This window comes from Castor canadensis, chromosome 15 (assembly GCF_047511655.1).
Source record: "Castor canadensis chromosome 15, mCasCan1.hap1v2, whole genome shotgun sequence".
In the NCBI taxonomy this organism is placed as follows: Eukaryota; Metazoa; Chordata; class Mammalia; order Rodentia; family Castoridae; genus Castor; species Castor canadensis.
In genome coordinates this window covers 91,767,962-91,784,354 of record NC_133400.1, presented here as the reverse complement: position 1 = coordinate 91,784,354, position 16,393 = coordinate 91,767,962, and the positions used below count along the sequence as shown (strand labels likewise).

Here is a 16,393-nt window from a genome sequence, read left to right as displayed (position 1 = left end):
ATCTAGTTAAATACACTTTGTTGTATTGCCTCATTTGCGTGATGCATGAACCTAATTTTACTCTCTTTCTATCTTAATTATGTACATTAGGTGATTCCTGCCAATTAATGCAGGATGTCACATCCCCAATTGCTTTCTCTATATTCTTAAACATTAAAAATAAATACATGCCATCTGTCTCATATCTTAAAAGCAATTCAAAATGGTTACTTTTGTTTTCTTAAGATTACAGCCCAGTTTATAGTTTTAGTGCTTCTGAGTGGGAAGAAAGATCTGTCTCCATTTCAATTATGTCATACAAGTTTAAGGTGAATTCTGCAGATTGAACAGAAGCCTCTTGTTAGATTGGGCAAGACACAGCGTAGAGTCATGGTCAAAAACTTGGTCTTCAGCATTCAAGTGAGCTAAACCAGAACATTGAGCCTGCTACTTCCTGACCAAGTGACAGCAGAAAAGTGGCATAGTTCTTGAAGCTTCAATTTTCCTCATCTATGAAATGGAGATAATACCTACTCTACAGAAAGTATACACACACACACATACCTCCACAAGGAAATATATATATATATCTTTTGCCTCCTAATTCTTATTAAGGCATAATACAAAATAGGCAGTAAAAAAGGTAGTAGATAACATTATCATTATCGACACCAAATTTTGTACAGAGAATAATTCATTTTGGAAAGGGGAATTATTAAAAAAAATAGCTTAGGGGGAATAATATTAAAACAAAGTTATGAATGCAAGCTGTGTTCTTTCTGTATAGCAATTAAAAGTAAGAAACTTTCACTGCCTCTGTTCTCCTTTGAGTAGTTAGCCATTGGATATGGAATATTATCTGGGAATTGGGGGAACTGGGAGAGTTTAAAACGACTTATTGCTACACTAGGACTTTTCAAATAAGCTTTTTTAAAATTAAAAAATAAATTATATGCTATAAAGCATCAAATGCCTGGATAACTTAACTTTAATTAAAGGAGAAAGGGCAGTTTCAGAATGCTCAATTTTCCATTTTTAGAGCAATTTTTCTTCAACAATACTTTCCCCTGTAGCATAAGGGAAAGTTTCGCAGATCCAAGCCAAGCACTCTGAAGATGGTGAACATGTCGTTAGAAGTCCAACCTATACTCACAGACCACAGAATTGTAGTGTTAGGGAAAATGCTAGATACATGTAACCTAGCCCAAACTATTTTAGCAATAAGCAAACTGAGGCTCAGTGTAGCTCAGCAAATTGTCCCTAAAGCACACAGCTTGTTAAGAGCAAGAATATTTCCCTTCTTTTAGCTAGGTTTCAAAAATTTGTTAAGTAGACTGACTTTTTTTAAATCTATAAATATTCTACTGTTTGCACCTGATGCCTTCCTTGCGTGACTGTTCAAATAATAGCCTTATTATTATAACTTGGCTGTTGCGCAGGCATAGACTTTGCATGACAAAGTGGTCAAGTCTTAATAGTAGCCAAGAATCTATGATCAAGCCTTTATTTAGGCTGTACAGTAAGGGCAATCCAAATGTTAGTCATCCTGACATGTACTTTGGAGCACAACACACCCATGAATTCTGGCAAAAATGTCACCAGTTCCTGATACCTTAACCCCCTACAATTCCTTCCACATTGCTGATATTTATATCATGTTTATAGAAAAAATAATTTTCCTAAAATTGTTAAATCTGAGTATTTAAATTTCCCTTCCCTAATTGAAAACTTAAAAGCATGTAGTAAAATGAAGATCTATTATAAAGGAAAGCAGTGAATAATGACACCACCTAAAATGGAGGCCATCATTTCTTTGAAACTGAGAAGCTGCTTGTTCCCACGGAAACCCACACTGATTTTGCCCTCACTACTGATTGGCTTAATATAACCTGAAAATGGACTCCTATTGGAGCCAGGCTTTCAGAAAGACTTCTAAAACCACTAAAAAGTTGCTCTAAAAGACAATAAACTAAATTAATTCTTCTAGAACTAACCTTTTCTCTAGTTCCTGGTTAATACACATGCATAGGAAAGCAATGCAAGTCAACTCCCTGTAGAGCTATCCTTATCTCAACTAGCAAAAACTCTTGTTCCTTCCTACTATTGCTTATACTCTCTCTTCAACAAAATTAGAGATAAGGGCAAAATAGTTCTGCCTGGTAGTGAGGGGGTGGGGGGGAGAGAGAGAGGAGGGGAGGGGTAAGAGAGGGGGCGGCGGCGGGGGGAAGGGGGAGAAATGACCCAAACATTGTATGGACATATAAATAAAAGAAAAAAAAAAGACAATCAGCTACTTTATTTTCTAATAAACTACACTTACTATGTACAATAAGCCTGCTTAAGAAAGCACAATATCGTGCGTGGTGATGATGCAATTTTTACTGTCTTACCCGGCTAAGCAGCAAAGGTTGGGGTGGGGAAGGAAGCCTTGGATGGGCCTGGCATCCCGGTCACCTTCACCCCTCTCACGACATACCTCAGCCAGGTGTGTAGCCAGGTCCATTTAGCAAGGCTGGTCCAGGTCTAATGGTAACTCTAGGACTGCTGGAGCCTAGAAGTGAAAGGGAGCCACTGATTTGTCACAGTGCCAATGCCTCTGCCGTGCAGTCCCCTGGTTTGAGTGACAGGAAGATAGGAGAAGCAAGTATCTTCCTACTGTGCCCCAAAGCCTGAGACTGTTTTGGCCAGACCTTGAAGAGGAGCATTCAATGCATTTCAGGCCTTAGGACAGGCTGTGGTAAGAGGAAAGGCAGAGACAGAGGTAGGCAAATGTCTCTCAGAATTGCACAATAGAGATTTCCCAGGGAGGAAGCCAGAATGAGTAACAAAGCAGGAATTTGTTTCAACAACCCTTCCCCCCAGCCGGCCCAGAAAAACAACCAGACTCAAGATGCTGATAAGAATTCTTTTATGTTATTCCAATAAAAAATACATTCATACAGAAATATAACAATCTTGCAAAAAACAATTTCAAATAAAATCTTGTAAAACAAAATTTTACAAAAATCTTACAAAGATTCTTTAGATAACAGGGTGCTTCCAAAAAAAAAAAAAAGAAAAAGAAAATTTCACTAATAGAAATTTTTTTTAAATTTCAAGCAAAAAGTTTCTGCTTGATTGAGGCTCAGTTATCACCTGAACAGAATGTACTTCTTTATGTACTTGCTTATTATGAAAATCACAGGCATTGACATACATGGCACCCAGCCCCACCCAGTCAAACAACTTCCATGGTGTTTCATAAGTGAGACAAGCCAGTGCAAGTATTTTTTTTTTTTTTTGTCTTTTGTTTACCTTCTTGCTTAATGGAATTGTTATGGCTAAGCATACAGCAGGGCCAAAAAAGGAGTTTTCCAAAACCCAGCAAATCAAGTGCTTGGATTTTGAATGGTCAAATGAAAAGTGCATTTTCCCCTTAAGCAAAATGAAGTAAGTTCTTTAGGTGTAAGTATTCATCAGTCCAGATTAAAAAAAAAAAAAAAAAACCAGTTATGTGAGCTTTAATCATCGCTCATTTCCAGGAAGATCAAACAAAATACCAGCCCAGTCAGACTCACATGTACCTGTGTGTATGTGTGTGTGAATGTATACACACACACACACACACACACACCCCACATATACATATATGAAGAAATGATCCACAGCTGTAAGCCAGCAGCTGATGAAATACCAGCTGTCCATGGTGTGGTATGCCAATTCGAGGAAATTACTTCTTGAAAAAACTGGGAGAATTTACATGCTGGAAAAAATAGCTTTATCTGCATAAAAAGTGTTCTAAAAAAACCAAAACCCCTGTGGACAGCATTCTCTTAGGTTAGATCTTCTAATAAGGCTGAAATTTAAACCAAAACCTTGGTGTGTCTGAATCCAACTGGTTCACTGGTATTGCATTCATGCCACTTCTGAATGACCAAAGGTACCTATCCTATTCCAGACTTGCCAATAATGACTCAAGATCAGCAGTATGGAATAGATTCAATGCCAAGAAAATCTCCAGCAAATCATTAAATTAAAGATAAAGCCTCTATAAAAGTTAGGTTATAGTTTTCATTTTTACCTCCTTTATGGCCATGTTGAAATAGTTTTTCACAGGCTGTAGAGTTTTCTAGCTAAACATTCTAGTTTCTCCTTAAAAATATATTTATATATTATCTATATATATAATATATATACACAATACACATACTATACACACAAATATACATACACAAGAATTCCGCCCACTTTAAAAAAAAAAGTAGTATACTTTCTGTATTACCAACAGATAGCTAGATAGATATGTGAAACTTGTGCCTTTTAAGCAAATACATTGACATTGTTTTTTTTAATATACTCTGTATCTTTAATATGTGTGAAAATGTTACATATTAAATACAGCCGGTGTGTGATCTATACAATTATTGTGCAAGGGTCTATATGAAAGTCTCACGGTGGCAGAATTGGTCATATTTTCAATTATCATTTTTTTCCCATTTTAACACTGACAGTCAAGTTTTCTGAAATAATGAATAAATACTGACATGTCAAAGGAGTTTTCTTTGTCTATTTGTCTTTGTGAAGGAGGACCTTAAAGAGGTTTTTTTTCAGTTGTTTTTCCTTTTTTCTGTATTATACATTGATACAGTACAATGCCAGGTGAAAAAAGAGCCTTAATTAAGCATGCATCACCCATACCCCTGTATGAGACCCCCACATAGGGGTCACTTGCATAAGGCACCATTATGAAGGTCAACAGTGCATTAACAGCTAGAAAACCAGAAATTAGTCCTCAAGGCATAAATAAGAGAAACATAGCTGCATGAGAAAACAGTTCCTAAGCTTAGTGGTTTTATCCACCCAACTGAGAAAAATTTTAGGTTCTTAGCTCAATGTGACATTAGACCAGCAATTTCCAGCCCCAGCTTTTAGACACTCAATACATGCCCAATTTCTTTAAAGGGCATTCTAAAATTCTCCAAAAAGTTAATTCAAATTCAGAATCATTTAAAAAATAATCCTACATTAACACCTTTCTGGAAAGGGAGTCTTACAAAATAGAGGGGGGAAAAATTGTGTCTTGCCAGGCCCAGAGGGCTTAGGAATCACTGTATTAGACAAATTGTATCTTAGCTGCTCATTAACTGGAATCAAGATTGCAGTCCAGATTTAAAAATGGAAAAGCATATAGTTCCCCAGACCATGCATGACTTTTTTTTGTATTATAAGGAAAAATTACCATTGTGTTATATTTGTAAATACAGCTTATACAATGGGTTACAAATGAGTTCTGTTGTAGCAAGTAAAACAAGCTACTTGACACATTGCACATTTAATAGCTGCACCAGACATCAAAGTTCCTCTCACACAAGAAAGAGGGCCAGGGTCTCCCCCTGCCCTTACCACTCGCCACTCTGGGGTCCTGAGTTCCCAATCCCACCCTTCCAAGTTTTTCCTTCTTTTTTTTTTTTTTTTTTAATTTTTTTTCTTGTTTTATTTATTTTTGTTTTTTTTCTGAGGTGCAAACACTCCCCCCCAGGAAATGACTGGTGGTCATCTCATCTCTTGGTATGCTCCTTACACACAAAACATTCAAACTGCTTTTTTTTTTTTTTTTGTCTCTTGCAGTTTTGCTACCACAAGAAAAAAAAAAAGTCTGCCTCACCATACAGTCAGTAATAGATCCTCAACATACAGTCAACCCAACCATTAACATTCTCAGTGCGCACGCTCACCACAGAGGTTCAGGAGCCTCTCAGAAGGTTAGGTACCAGTGACGAGTCCAGGGTCACCCAAACACCATGCACCACTGGTGCAATGCCATTTCTTACAAGACTTTTTTGTAGCCCTCAAAAGACCTTCCAAAGAGAGGCCCTGGAGGCAACTGGATAGGGTGTAAATGGCATGCTTTGGCTGGAACACACATCCCTCCTTCCACGGCCATCTGTCAGCCTGGAAGCCTTTTAGCCTACGGTATTCACCCTCTGCTCCCTCAGAGGTGCCTCTTCATGTGCAGGGCTAGGTGGTCAGACCTGGAAAAACACCTGCAAGGGAAATCAGAAGCAAAGAAGTTAGGTTACCTTCCTGGCTTGTTTATAGATCAAATGCATCACTTCCCTGTCCTACTGGACCTCACCTCTCTGCAGGGAACATGGGGACTCTCCTGAGTCCTTGTCAAGGACAGGAAATCCCAATTTATAGCAATGCAAATTCAGGAAGTCTCCAATCAGCAGCTGGAACATTTGAAATCTAAACTGACCTTATGTCTAATTCTCCAAATCTGAAAACCGCTGGAAGCCAATCTTCAAAAAGTATATATGAAATCACTGAATTCTCATGGACACCTGGTACTGTGTCCTAATATGGATGTTTAACATCCGACTTTCGAAAAAGTCCCAGGCTTAAAAAGAAATGTCAACAAATGACAGGAAACTCTTGGCCGTCCTCCAAAGTTCTACTGCACACCTATTCTATTCTGGTCATCGCCTTCCCTTGGCCCTACCCTTTTTTCCAGAGCAGCCCTTGTGCACGTACCTGTCACAGTGAGAGCATTTAAAAGGCTTGGCACCCGTGTGCTTTCGGAAGTGTCTGGTTAACTCATCACTTCTTGCAAAACGCCACTCACACCCTTCCCATGAGCATCTGTAAGGCTTTTCTCCTGAGAAAAGAGCACATGATAAGCGCGTCATGACTTCACTGATACACTGAGGGAAGGGGCAGATTCAACAACATACACAGTGGCAGGGTGCAGGTTCAGGGTGTCATTGGCCTCAAAAATGCAGTGGGTTTCAATGACTATATCACCTGGCAATCTACAAGTATGAGCTCTTCCCTGACCTGGCCTCAAACCTCTAACTGTGGTCCAAGAGACCCAGGTTTGCAAAGGCCATGCTACCAAAAGCCAAGTTTTACATCGAACAATGACAATTACTCAGACTGGTCAAATACTTGTGAGGTGAGGTATGAGCTGCTGGACCCACAAGCCTTGTCCAGAGCAAAGTTTCATTGCTTTCTCCATGGAAACTGCTCCCTCAAGCATTATTTTGTTCCTTACTCACTTCCCTTTGGAATGAGTCTCTGTAGTTTCCTCTGGGTCCTACGTTTCTACAAAACTGAAGTCATGAGTTTCTGAGAAACCTCATTCCAAGACTTTTGTATACTTTCTAAATGTCAATCAAATGACCAGGGTGACTTCACTCCTTGGTGAAATTATAAATATGAATTCAATAAAAATGCTACCTGAGAATTAAAAAAAAATGTCAATGGGGCAGACACTGCCTGGTTTTCAGGACACTCCCCTCTCAGTTGTCATTGGATCCTTACAGGACCGTAACTTCATCTCACAATTTAATCTCATATTGGTAAGAATTTGCACCTCTTGGTCTTTCAAGGCTTAACATTTCCAATGCTTCATCACCTGTTACCCTAGAGGCTGTCACGGTATTTTTAAACAGAATTTTCATCTCAGTGGTGGCATTTCGTTAAGAAGCCATTGCTTTAAGTGGCTGTGTGAGACATTCTCAGTCAACACCTACTAACCAATGCTGTTGCTTACAGAGCCCAGTGCTCCTACTCGGGTGTCTCAACATCAATGTCAACACCAGTACACTCCATACTGCCCAGGGACCCTCTGTCCTGACCCTGGGATTTTATTTCAAAATACGAGACACAGCCCAACCTAACAGGATACAGATACACTGGGAGAGTGAGTACCATATGGGCAATGATACACTGCATTGCTGGGGGGGGGAGGTGGAAGACTGGGTGTCAAAGGAGAATATGATCTGACATCTTATTTCTTAAAACTGCATGTATTAACCATTCATCTGACTTAAATACCCAATCTTTAAATTCTACTCTGAATTCTAAAAAAAAGACCCAAGTTTTTGGTGAAAAGCATTTAGGAAATGAGGACTTCTTTGGCATATCCTGCACAGCCCTGGCTCCCTCCCAGGGCTGGTGCAACTCAGTGGCGCCCACCGGTGGCTGACCTCCCGGGTCTCATGAGGGGACTGACCTGTATGAGTGCGCTGATGTGCTTTCAAGTGGGAGCTTTTGGTGTAAACTTTTCGGCAGCCATTAAAGTGGCATCGATGTACCCTCCTCCTGCCATCTGGAGAGGCGTCACCACTACCCTTGTCACCTGGCTTCCCTGAAGTCCCACTGCGCACCTTCCCTGGGGAGGGCAGCTCTTCAGATACACAGCCCCACAGTTGAGAAGGTTCCCTGCTCAGTTCTGGAGAAGAAGGGGGCGTGGAAGTGACAGAGGAGCTCAGGTTTCCTGAATTGACTAAAACTTCACTGATGGGGTCAGAGGTAAACTTGGTAGTAGGTGAAAGTTCCTCGGAGCTGTCTGAAGATTCGCTGCTGACATCTGAGTTCAGACTGTTGGTCTCTAAGTTGTAACTAAAGCTCGGGCTGATCAGAGTGTCCTCTGGGGGACTAGAAGAAATCTTCAGTTCTGATTCCTCCTTTTTCTCCCGAGCCAGAATGATTTTGGTCCACAGATCTTCCTGGCTGTCAAATTTGATTTCTGAGGCTGAAACATAGCAGGGCTCACTCTGGAGGTAGCGTTCCAGCTCCAGGCAGGTCTGTGCAAAAGGAACCAAAAGAAGGCACGTGATTGTTATGATTACTGAAAGTGGAACCAAAAGCACATTTTCAAAAACATGCAAGAACAAAGGACAGATCAACTGTGGCAATGTCACTCACTATGGGCACAAAAGCTTCTGTAATTAGAATCTGTGTCCTTGTGAAAGTTAGAGAAATGTAAGAATTCAAAAGGAAAAGTAGGGAGTGAAACCTCTCTCCCCACTTCAGGCCAAGGGCCACAATGAGTGATGATCACTAAGTCTGTTTTGTTGTTATAGTTACAAGTGTTGACATTTCTAATGACTTTCCCGTAAACCACACAAAGAAAACCAGCCTTACACATAAACCCCCCCCAACAGGTTTAACCAGATCATCTGACATTCTCAAGTACCATGTGTATCATGGAAAGCCCCAGCCATCCACCATTCGCACACAAGTATCCACACAACAGGACAGACAGAAAGACTGCACAGCCCACAATGTGTTCTGACGGACCCACTTAGGGACACAGTTGACCACAGAGGGCCATACTCAGAAAGCAGACAGCAGCTAGCTGTCTGTATTCAGGGATATCAATAGAGTTGCAGAGAAACCACCCATTTCCTGTGTAGCCGAGACCTAAGACGTTTTCAAAGAACGCCAATCCCAAGTTGGAGGCCCATGCAAGCCACCAAACTTTAATTACTTCTCCAGTGGTCAGAGAGAAACAAGAAGCGTCAACAACAGGAGTGGAGGGATAATTCCAGAATGGCCATCTGCTATTGTAAAAGATGCAAGGGGGAAATTACTCCCTGGCCCTGCTGAGAGGCCCACGATGAGCAAGAACTTTATCTACTGGCCAAGAGTACAACTGTATGAGTCATCACTCCTATTTCTTTCACGCAATGCCAAAGGAGACTTCCTTTTGAAATTCTGACCAGCAGCCAAATAAAGACCCGGTTCAAATATACATGCAGTGTGTCATGGACAAGATGCCCCTCCCCAGCCCCACAACCAACCTTTCAAGAAGCTACAACTGCCGAGATCAGCATCCCCTCTCCCCACCATTTCAAACTTTCTAGCCACTGGAAAAGAAAAATGGTAGGAAACATTTTAGGGTTAAATTATGTCTGTCCTGATTTTCACTACGATGCCTGCATGTCCATATAAGGCTGTCTATGTTACTGGCTAGCCTACAGATTTAAATTTCGACACCAAACTGTTCTTAGCAACAAATCATTTTCAGAGCACCAGCCATCCTGTGCACAGGCCACCTGAAAGACTCGTGCTTACTTAGCATTGCACCATCAACCATATTATATACACATTTTTCCCCCTCCCAGAGACTCACACAGCAAGCATGAGCAAGCCAAAGAAGGAGGGCGGGTGAAATCAACGTTTTCTCTTTCCCCCCTCAAATTAGACGTCTGAGTTACAAGGCATACTATGGTGTTCAAAAGAGTGGCGGTGATCCGTTTTATTGACGTTCCAAAGAAAAAAGGAAGCACATTTACTGAGATCTTGTTAAACTTTAATAATCTGACTAATTTAAAATCTCCATTATGCTGATGAACACTAGGGACCTGAACGAAGCTCTCTGAGAGTTTAAAAGCCTCTGAAGGCAACCAGGAGCCAAGTCTGGCTTGCTGCCCAAATCCCAAATGCCCGAAGGAAACTACTTAGATCCATTTCAATCACGTCCAGGGAGCAGCTTCTTAGAGGAGGAAAAAGGGGGGAGGGAGAGGAAGGCAGGAGAGGATGGTGGACAATTAAGCTGACATGTGAAGGTTGCAATACTTTGCATTTCATCCTTCTTAAAAGCCTTCTAGGCTTTGAAAGCCACACAATCTATCTCATCTGCTAATTCACTTTAAGACGAAAAACAAAGCACAGCAGGGCAGAGAGACAACACCAAACCCTCTTTCTATCTTTTTAAAGACAAAGGGACGAGTGTTAAGAGTCTCTCATCAGGCAAGCCTACGAATTAGAATGATTTTAAAAAAAAAAAAAATAAAAACGAAGTTTCTGAAATTTCCAATGCCCCAAATTCTGGTTCCACTAGAATGCCGGAAACCGAGGTTCGTCTTCCCAAACTCAGACTTGAAGCGACTAGGACGGGCTCACTGTCCTATGGCCGAGAAGTCACTGGCCTGCAAAGGGCCCCCCCACAACCCCAAAAGAAGCAGGTACGAAAATAAGGCAGAGCTGGGCCAACTCAGGAAACCCAAAGAGGGAAGACACGGGGACGGCCTTGAGCTCAAAGCGTAAATCGGCTGGTCTGCGTCCTGCACAAAACTGTACACCTAAAACACTGCACGTACAAACCCTAAAAGGGAACGCACAAGGGCAAAATCCCTTAAAAATAACCCAAAAATCCCCCGGCAGTCCAGTTCGTGCCTAGGACGAGGCTCAGCTGTGGCGTCTGGACCAGGCACAAGCCCCAAACTTGAGCCACGGGCTCGGGCCGGGGTCAGGTAGAGGGTTCGGGTTTCCCCTCGATGGACGCTGTTGAGAAGCTCGGAAAACCGTAAAAAAAAATAAAAATAAAAATAAAAATAACCTGGGAACGGGCAGCGCGGCGGCGCTCCACGCCAGTGACAATGACAACTCCGCTCCTCGCCGCGAAAGGACCCCTCCAGAGGGCCCGCGTGGCCGGAAGGGGGTAAGAGCACTTTATTCTGCTTTTCCATCACAGAAACGACAATCTTTAAAGGGATGCACTCCCGAGCACACCCCATCTTGCCCGCGCCTCGGCGCACGTGAAAATCCCGATTTACCTGTTGCCAATATTCCTCCAGGGACGGCAGAGCCGAGAAGTAGCCCGTTTCGTGCACAATCTGGAGTTCCTGGAAGATGCTGCACATTGGGAGCACATCCATGTCGGGTTGGAAAAGACAGTCCCCGCTGTCGGGAAAACAGGGAGGCGAACGGTCTGGAGTCGGAGCCGAAACTCTCCCAGCGAGCGCAGGTGAAAGTTTCATGCAAACTCAATGGCACGGCAATCAAACGCCCGGTCCGGACCCTCCTGCAGCCCGCAGCGCGCGGAGCCCACACAATATTTGCAAACACCCGACTGACTGCAAACGTAACCCCTGCAAAACTTCCCTATTCAAAGCTCCGCTGCCAGCCTCCCCCCTCCTCCCCCGCCTGGCTCCCCCCACTCCTCCTCCCCCCACGTGACGAGCCCCGCGCCCGCCCCGCGCACTACCCAATCCCGCCGCGCCCGGCCCGGGGGCTGCGCGCCGATGATGTCAGCTTCGACCAATCGCCGACCGTGACACACAGCGGCCCCGCCTGGCGTGACCGAGCCTCTCCATTACAACCCTTGCTATTGGTTCAATTCGAACTCTGCCATCTCTGATTGGAAAGCGGCCTCGAAGGCTATTTTTAGCAGGGTATATATGGCGCGGGCCATCGTGTGCAGAAGGAGTCGGCGCTGGGAGGTGCGCGGTCTAACGCCGCAGTTTTGTAGCCTGGGCCGGAGTAACCGGGCCGAGCGCTCTGTCCGGGATCTGTGGTCCGATCCCGCCGCGTCCCGGCCACCCCGATCAGGACCGCCAGCGCGCGAGCCTGGGTTCGGGTCCGGGCAAAGCACCTCGGGTCTCCTCCCAGCCGCCTGATCCCTCTCCATCCCCCTCTTCCCCTTCGCCCTCCGGGCCGCCCGGTCTCCCCGTGTCGTCCTCTCTTTCCGTCCCCCCCTTCGTCCGCTCCATCCCCCTTGTTGCCGGGGTGACCCAGGGGAGGGGGACGCAGGCCACCAGCCCGGGCCCCACGGGTGCGGCGAACGACAGCGGGGACCGCGGCGGGCTGTGTCAGCCTCCGGGACCCCACTCTCGAAGGTCCTCGTCCACCCAGAGGGTCAGCGGAAGAGGGTCAGCTGTGCTCTGGGGGTGCGGGGAGGCCTGGGGGTTCCGCCCCAGTGGCCGCGGCGGGAGGCGCCTCGGCCAGTGCAGGTGGAGGACCCGGGGTCCGCTGGGTTGTCCATCCGCCCGCGTGTGACTCACCCAGGCTCCTGCAGTTGGAGGGCGTCCGTCTGTCTTGAGGGGCGATCTGCGCGCCCCGCCGGGCTGACGGCCAGGTCCCGTGCACGGGCCAACAGTTTAAGTTAGGTCGGGCCTGACGCTCAGGGTGCTTTTTCGTATCAGTTACCTCCCAAAAGGAGCCGTGATTTATTTGCATGGTAAAGGCCAAGGACACAAGATGTGGGCATCTTAAAATTCAAAATATAAAACCCAGAACCAAGTGTAACTGTTGACAGTTTTCATTTCAAAAGCAATGTTTAATGATTCCCCCCCCCCTTTGGCAGTACTGGGGTTTTTGAACTCAGGGTAGACAAGAGTTCTGCCGCTCCAACTACGTCCTCAGCATGCCCAGCCCTTTTTGCTGTAGGTTATTTTTTCAGTTAGAGTCTTTGTTTTGTTCTTTTCTCCCCCCGCCCACCCCGTGATCTGGAACCTCCATCTTCCAGATGTCTGCCTTCCAAGTAGCTGGGATTACAGCTCTGGGCCACTGCATCCAGCCTGAGCATTAATTTTTTAAAATTTTAAAATGTGTATAAAACAATGGAGGGTTTCATATATTTAATTTTAGAAGACTGGAGGAGACTATTGTAGCAGGATCATAAGCTTGTAAGATTTTAGGCAGGGACTTTTGTGAGTCAAAAGTTAGGAAGAGTTAGTATCTTATTATGACTATTTTATTTAATCAGGGAAGGTGATGGTTGGCCTTATTCATCATACCACCCTAGTGGCCAAGAATCAGGTCTGTTCCTTCATAAGGTCATGTGCCTTGAGTTTGTTTACAAGAAGGGAAATGGAAATGGCTTTGCTTTGAACCATCTGCAGGTTGATCCAACCCCCCCAGTGGTCAGCAGCTGGTAGTATTTGAGAAAAGGTTATACTGGGCTTGGTTTGTTATGTATTAGTGGTAAGATCTTGACCGTGGCCCTGGAATTACCAAAGGGAACAAGAATCAGATCAAATCTTTGAATGAAGGCCAGCACCCTAGAGCACATGGAAGAGAGTTAGGTGAAGGGACACAAATAGTGACTAAGTCAAGAACACCTTGATGACTGTGGGCTCCTGAGGGGCAATTCTTTTGGTTATCATAGTGAAGATACCGTAACTTATCTTGTGGAAAAAGAATCATTTATTGTTTCAATAAGTTTCTTTACACTCCTATAGAATGTAAATTTGTCCTTATCTCTTACATAAGCTGCCTGTACTTAGAAGAGATCTACAGTTTATAAGAATAAACCTATTTGGACAAAATAGAGATACAATCAAAACTGACTTTCAGAAAAAACATTTTTTTTAAAGTGTAAAAGTCAGGTACATAATAAATGGACTGAATTTCAAGTACAATCAGCTGTGTGACTTCCTGCTACACCCATTAGCCATTCAGTACGTATTATTCATATCCTATGACTGGTCAGGTATTGGCATACATAAATTTACAAAATAGGCAATAGTCCTGGAGTGGTAGATGGCAGAGAGGAGGTCAGGATTCTATAGATACCTTAAAAGAAAGGCATTTCCACTAAGTATGTAGTTACTGGATGAGAAAATATCATTAGTCTTATATATGGAAAGGCTTACCCATGAAAGATGAACAGTGCTAATAATGTGTGGTTTTTTAAAAAGAGTAACAGAAGCCAGATTTATTCAGAAGGGGAAGGATGGCATGGAATAAGAAAGATAAATTTTAAACTCTAAGTACTTACGTTGCATGTGTGGCCTCAGTCACATTATTCAAATAGGAAATTAAAAAAAAATCCTTTTTAGTTTGCTATAAGAGATAATGTGTTAAAACCCTTGATTTGTGGCAAATAGCAGTCAATTAGTGGAAATGCAATGGTCACTCCTTCAACATTTACCCATTTTCAAGTTTGCTGTTGATATTTATTTTATAATGTATCCCCCAAACACGTGTGATAGTAAAATTAAAACCAACTCAGCAGGTCACATAGCAAATCGGAACAAAACTGGGCATAGAGTTGTCCAATAACCCCATAAGAGTTTCTTTCTCCTGTCATAGCCTGGAGAGTCTTTCTCTTCCATCTCTTTTTCTCATTCTCCTTGTCCTGAAGAGAAGGTAACAAACTAATTGGGGGTGACCCTCCTCCTGCTCATCTCTACTGTTGAGCTGCCTGTCTACACCACAGCCTTCAGAGGGTCAGGGCCCTTCTGTGTGCTGGCCCCAGGCTTCTCACATTCCTGGATGATGAGGGTTCTGCCTCCCTTACACCCTCTGTTTATTTCCTCAACCCCCTCCACTTTCTTTCTCATGCTTCCAAGCTAAATTCATTTATTCCTCACCAGGAAGTTCTCTTTGTTGCATGGGTGTGTGTGGGGAGGTAGGAACCTACTGTTTAAAATAAAGTTTGTATTTTAAACCTAACTTTCAACTTAAAGATAAATGGATGAGTTCAGAGTGCTCTTGATTTTCTTGTTCTTGTAGATCAATCAAAAGGAGCACTTAACAGGAGCCTTATAAATCTGTTCCGAGTATAATTTCAATAATGACCCTAATTACGTTGACAGAGAATGCTTCTGCTATTGGTAAAGAAGCCAGCTTTGTTTGCTTTTGATATCATTAGCAATATTTTGTTTATCCTAGAACAAATTAATTACCCTTATATTTCATTTGTTTCCTTAAGTTGTGTAAAATACATATTTTTCAGAAAGTACTTTTGAGTAATTATGTGATAAATAATATGTAGGTATAAAATGTTCAATCTTACTATTTCCTGTCTCATTTGCAGATAGTTCAAATAGTGTGAGCTGCCTTTTTTTCGTTTGGCTTTTTTTCTGGAGGTATATGAAGTTTTTAATTGGAAAAAAGAAACAGTTATTACATGACCTAGCAAATAAAGATTCACTCTTACTGTTAGTGGTGAGAATAGGTAATGAAGGAAAGCGCTTTACTGGTATCTTTCAGTAGATGTTCAACTTAACTTACCAGCACATGGGATGTGCTGAGTACAATGGCTGATATGGTTCTGGAGCATTGGTTGGGAAGTAGCAATCTTTGTAACATATAAAATAGTAAGAGGAGACACTGCTTCTTATCTGGCAAGGGGCTATTGACTGCTACTACCTTGTGTTTGCTAGTGAGCCTGGGGTCGCTAGGTTGGTCAGTTGGTTGGTTGGTTTTTTGAGTGTTCCTATCCACATTCATAGTTCCCAATCCCTGCACACCTATCCTGGCTGGAGACATGGTGGAGGGTGGAGGGAAGTAGCTCCTGCTGAAGGAAGAGAGAGTGTCCTCAGTGTTGATTGAGGTCAGCCCCTGTGCACGCAGCATTGAGGTTGGGGGCAATCTGAGTTTTCAGGCGTCTTTCCCCTCAGCACCCAAACTTTGCTGAATCTTGGAGGAGAGTTGGGAAGTGGCAGCTAATTTCTTGTCCATTCATTGGCAAGAGTAGACTACTACATCTTGGCTTACAGGAGGTGGGTTTAAGGGGGCATCCTGCCACTTCCCCTACTCCCAGCCCTGAGGAGCTTTTGCTTCCTTTGAGAGAGGAGTCTGGGAGGATATGGCTGGGAAGTGGTTCAGTCTACTACCCTGCCCACCCATCTTCTCATGAGCACCAGTTGGAGGCCTCCAAAGAAGAGCTTGCATGAGAGAGAAAAATCCCATTTCTTCCAAAATGTCAAGCTAACTCACATATACCCATTAACAAATCGTTATGATATTACCTGTCTTCTATGCAGCCTGCCTCTTTCTACTCTGGCAAAGGTGAAACAATGTGTGGCACTGTTTCTCCTTGGTGTCTTGTCTCTCCTCATGATTCAATTCACACAAAGACTTCAGTCTTAAGTAAGTTAACTCATTAACTTACTTTATTTATTTTAATTAATTA

General features: G+C 43.3%; 1 protein-coding gene across 1 annotated transcript; it reads right to left on the bottom strand.

Moving 5' to 3' along the window:
• Positions 1-2,870: 2,870 nt before the first annotated feature.
• On the bottom strand, positions 2,871-11,636 carry Klf6 (KLF transcription factor 6). Its single transcript, XM_020178470.2, has 4 exons — positions 11,307-11,636; positions 7,976-8,549; positions 6,493-6,616; positions 2,871-6,002 (listed from the first exon to the last, which is right to left on the bottom strand). The coding sequence occupies exons 1-4, from the start codon at positions 11,508-11,510 to the stop codon at positions 5,951-5,953; spliced, it is 954 nt and encodes a 317-aa protein (XP_020034059.1). The 5' UTR covers positions 11,511-11,636; the 3' UTR covers positions 2,871-5,950.
• Between the last annotated feature and the right edge of the window lie 4,757 nt (positions 11,637-16,393).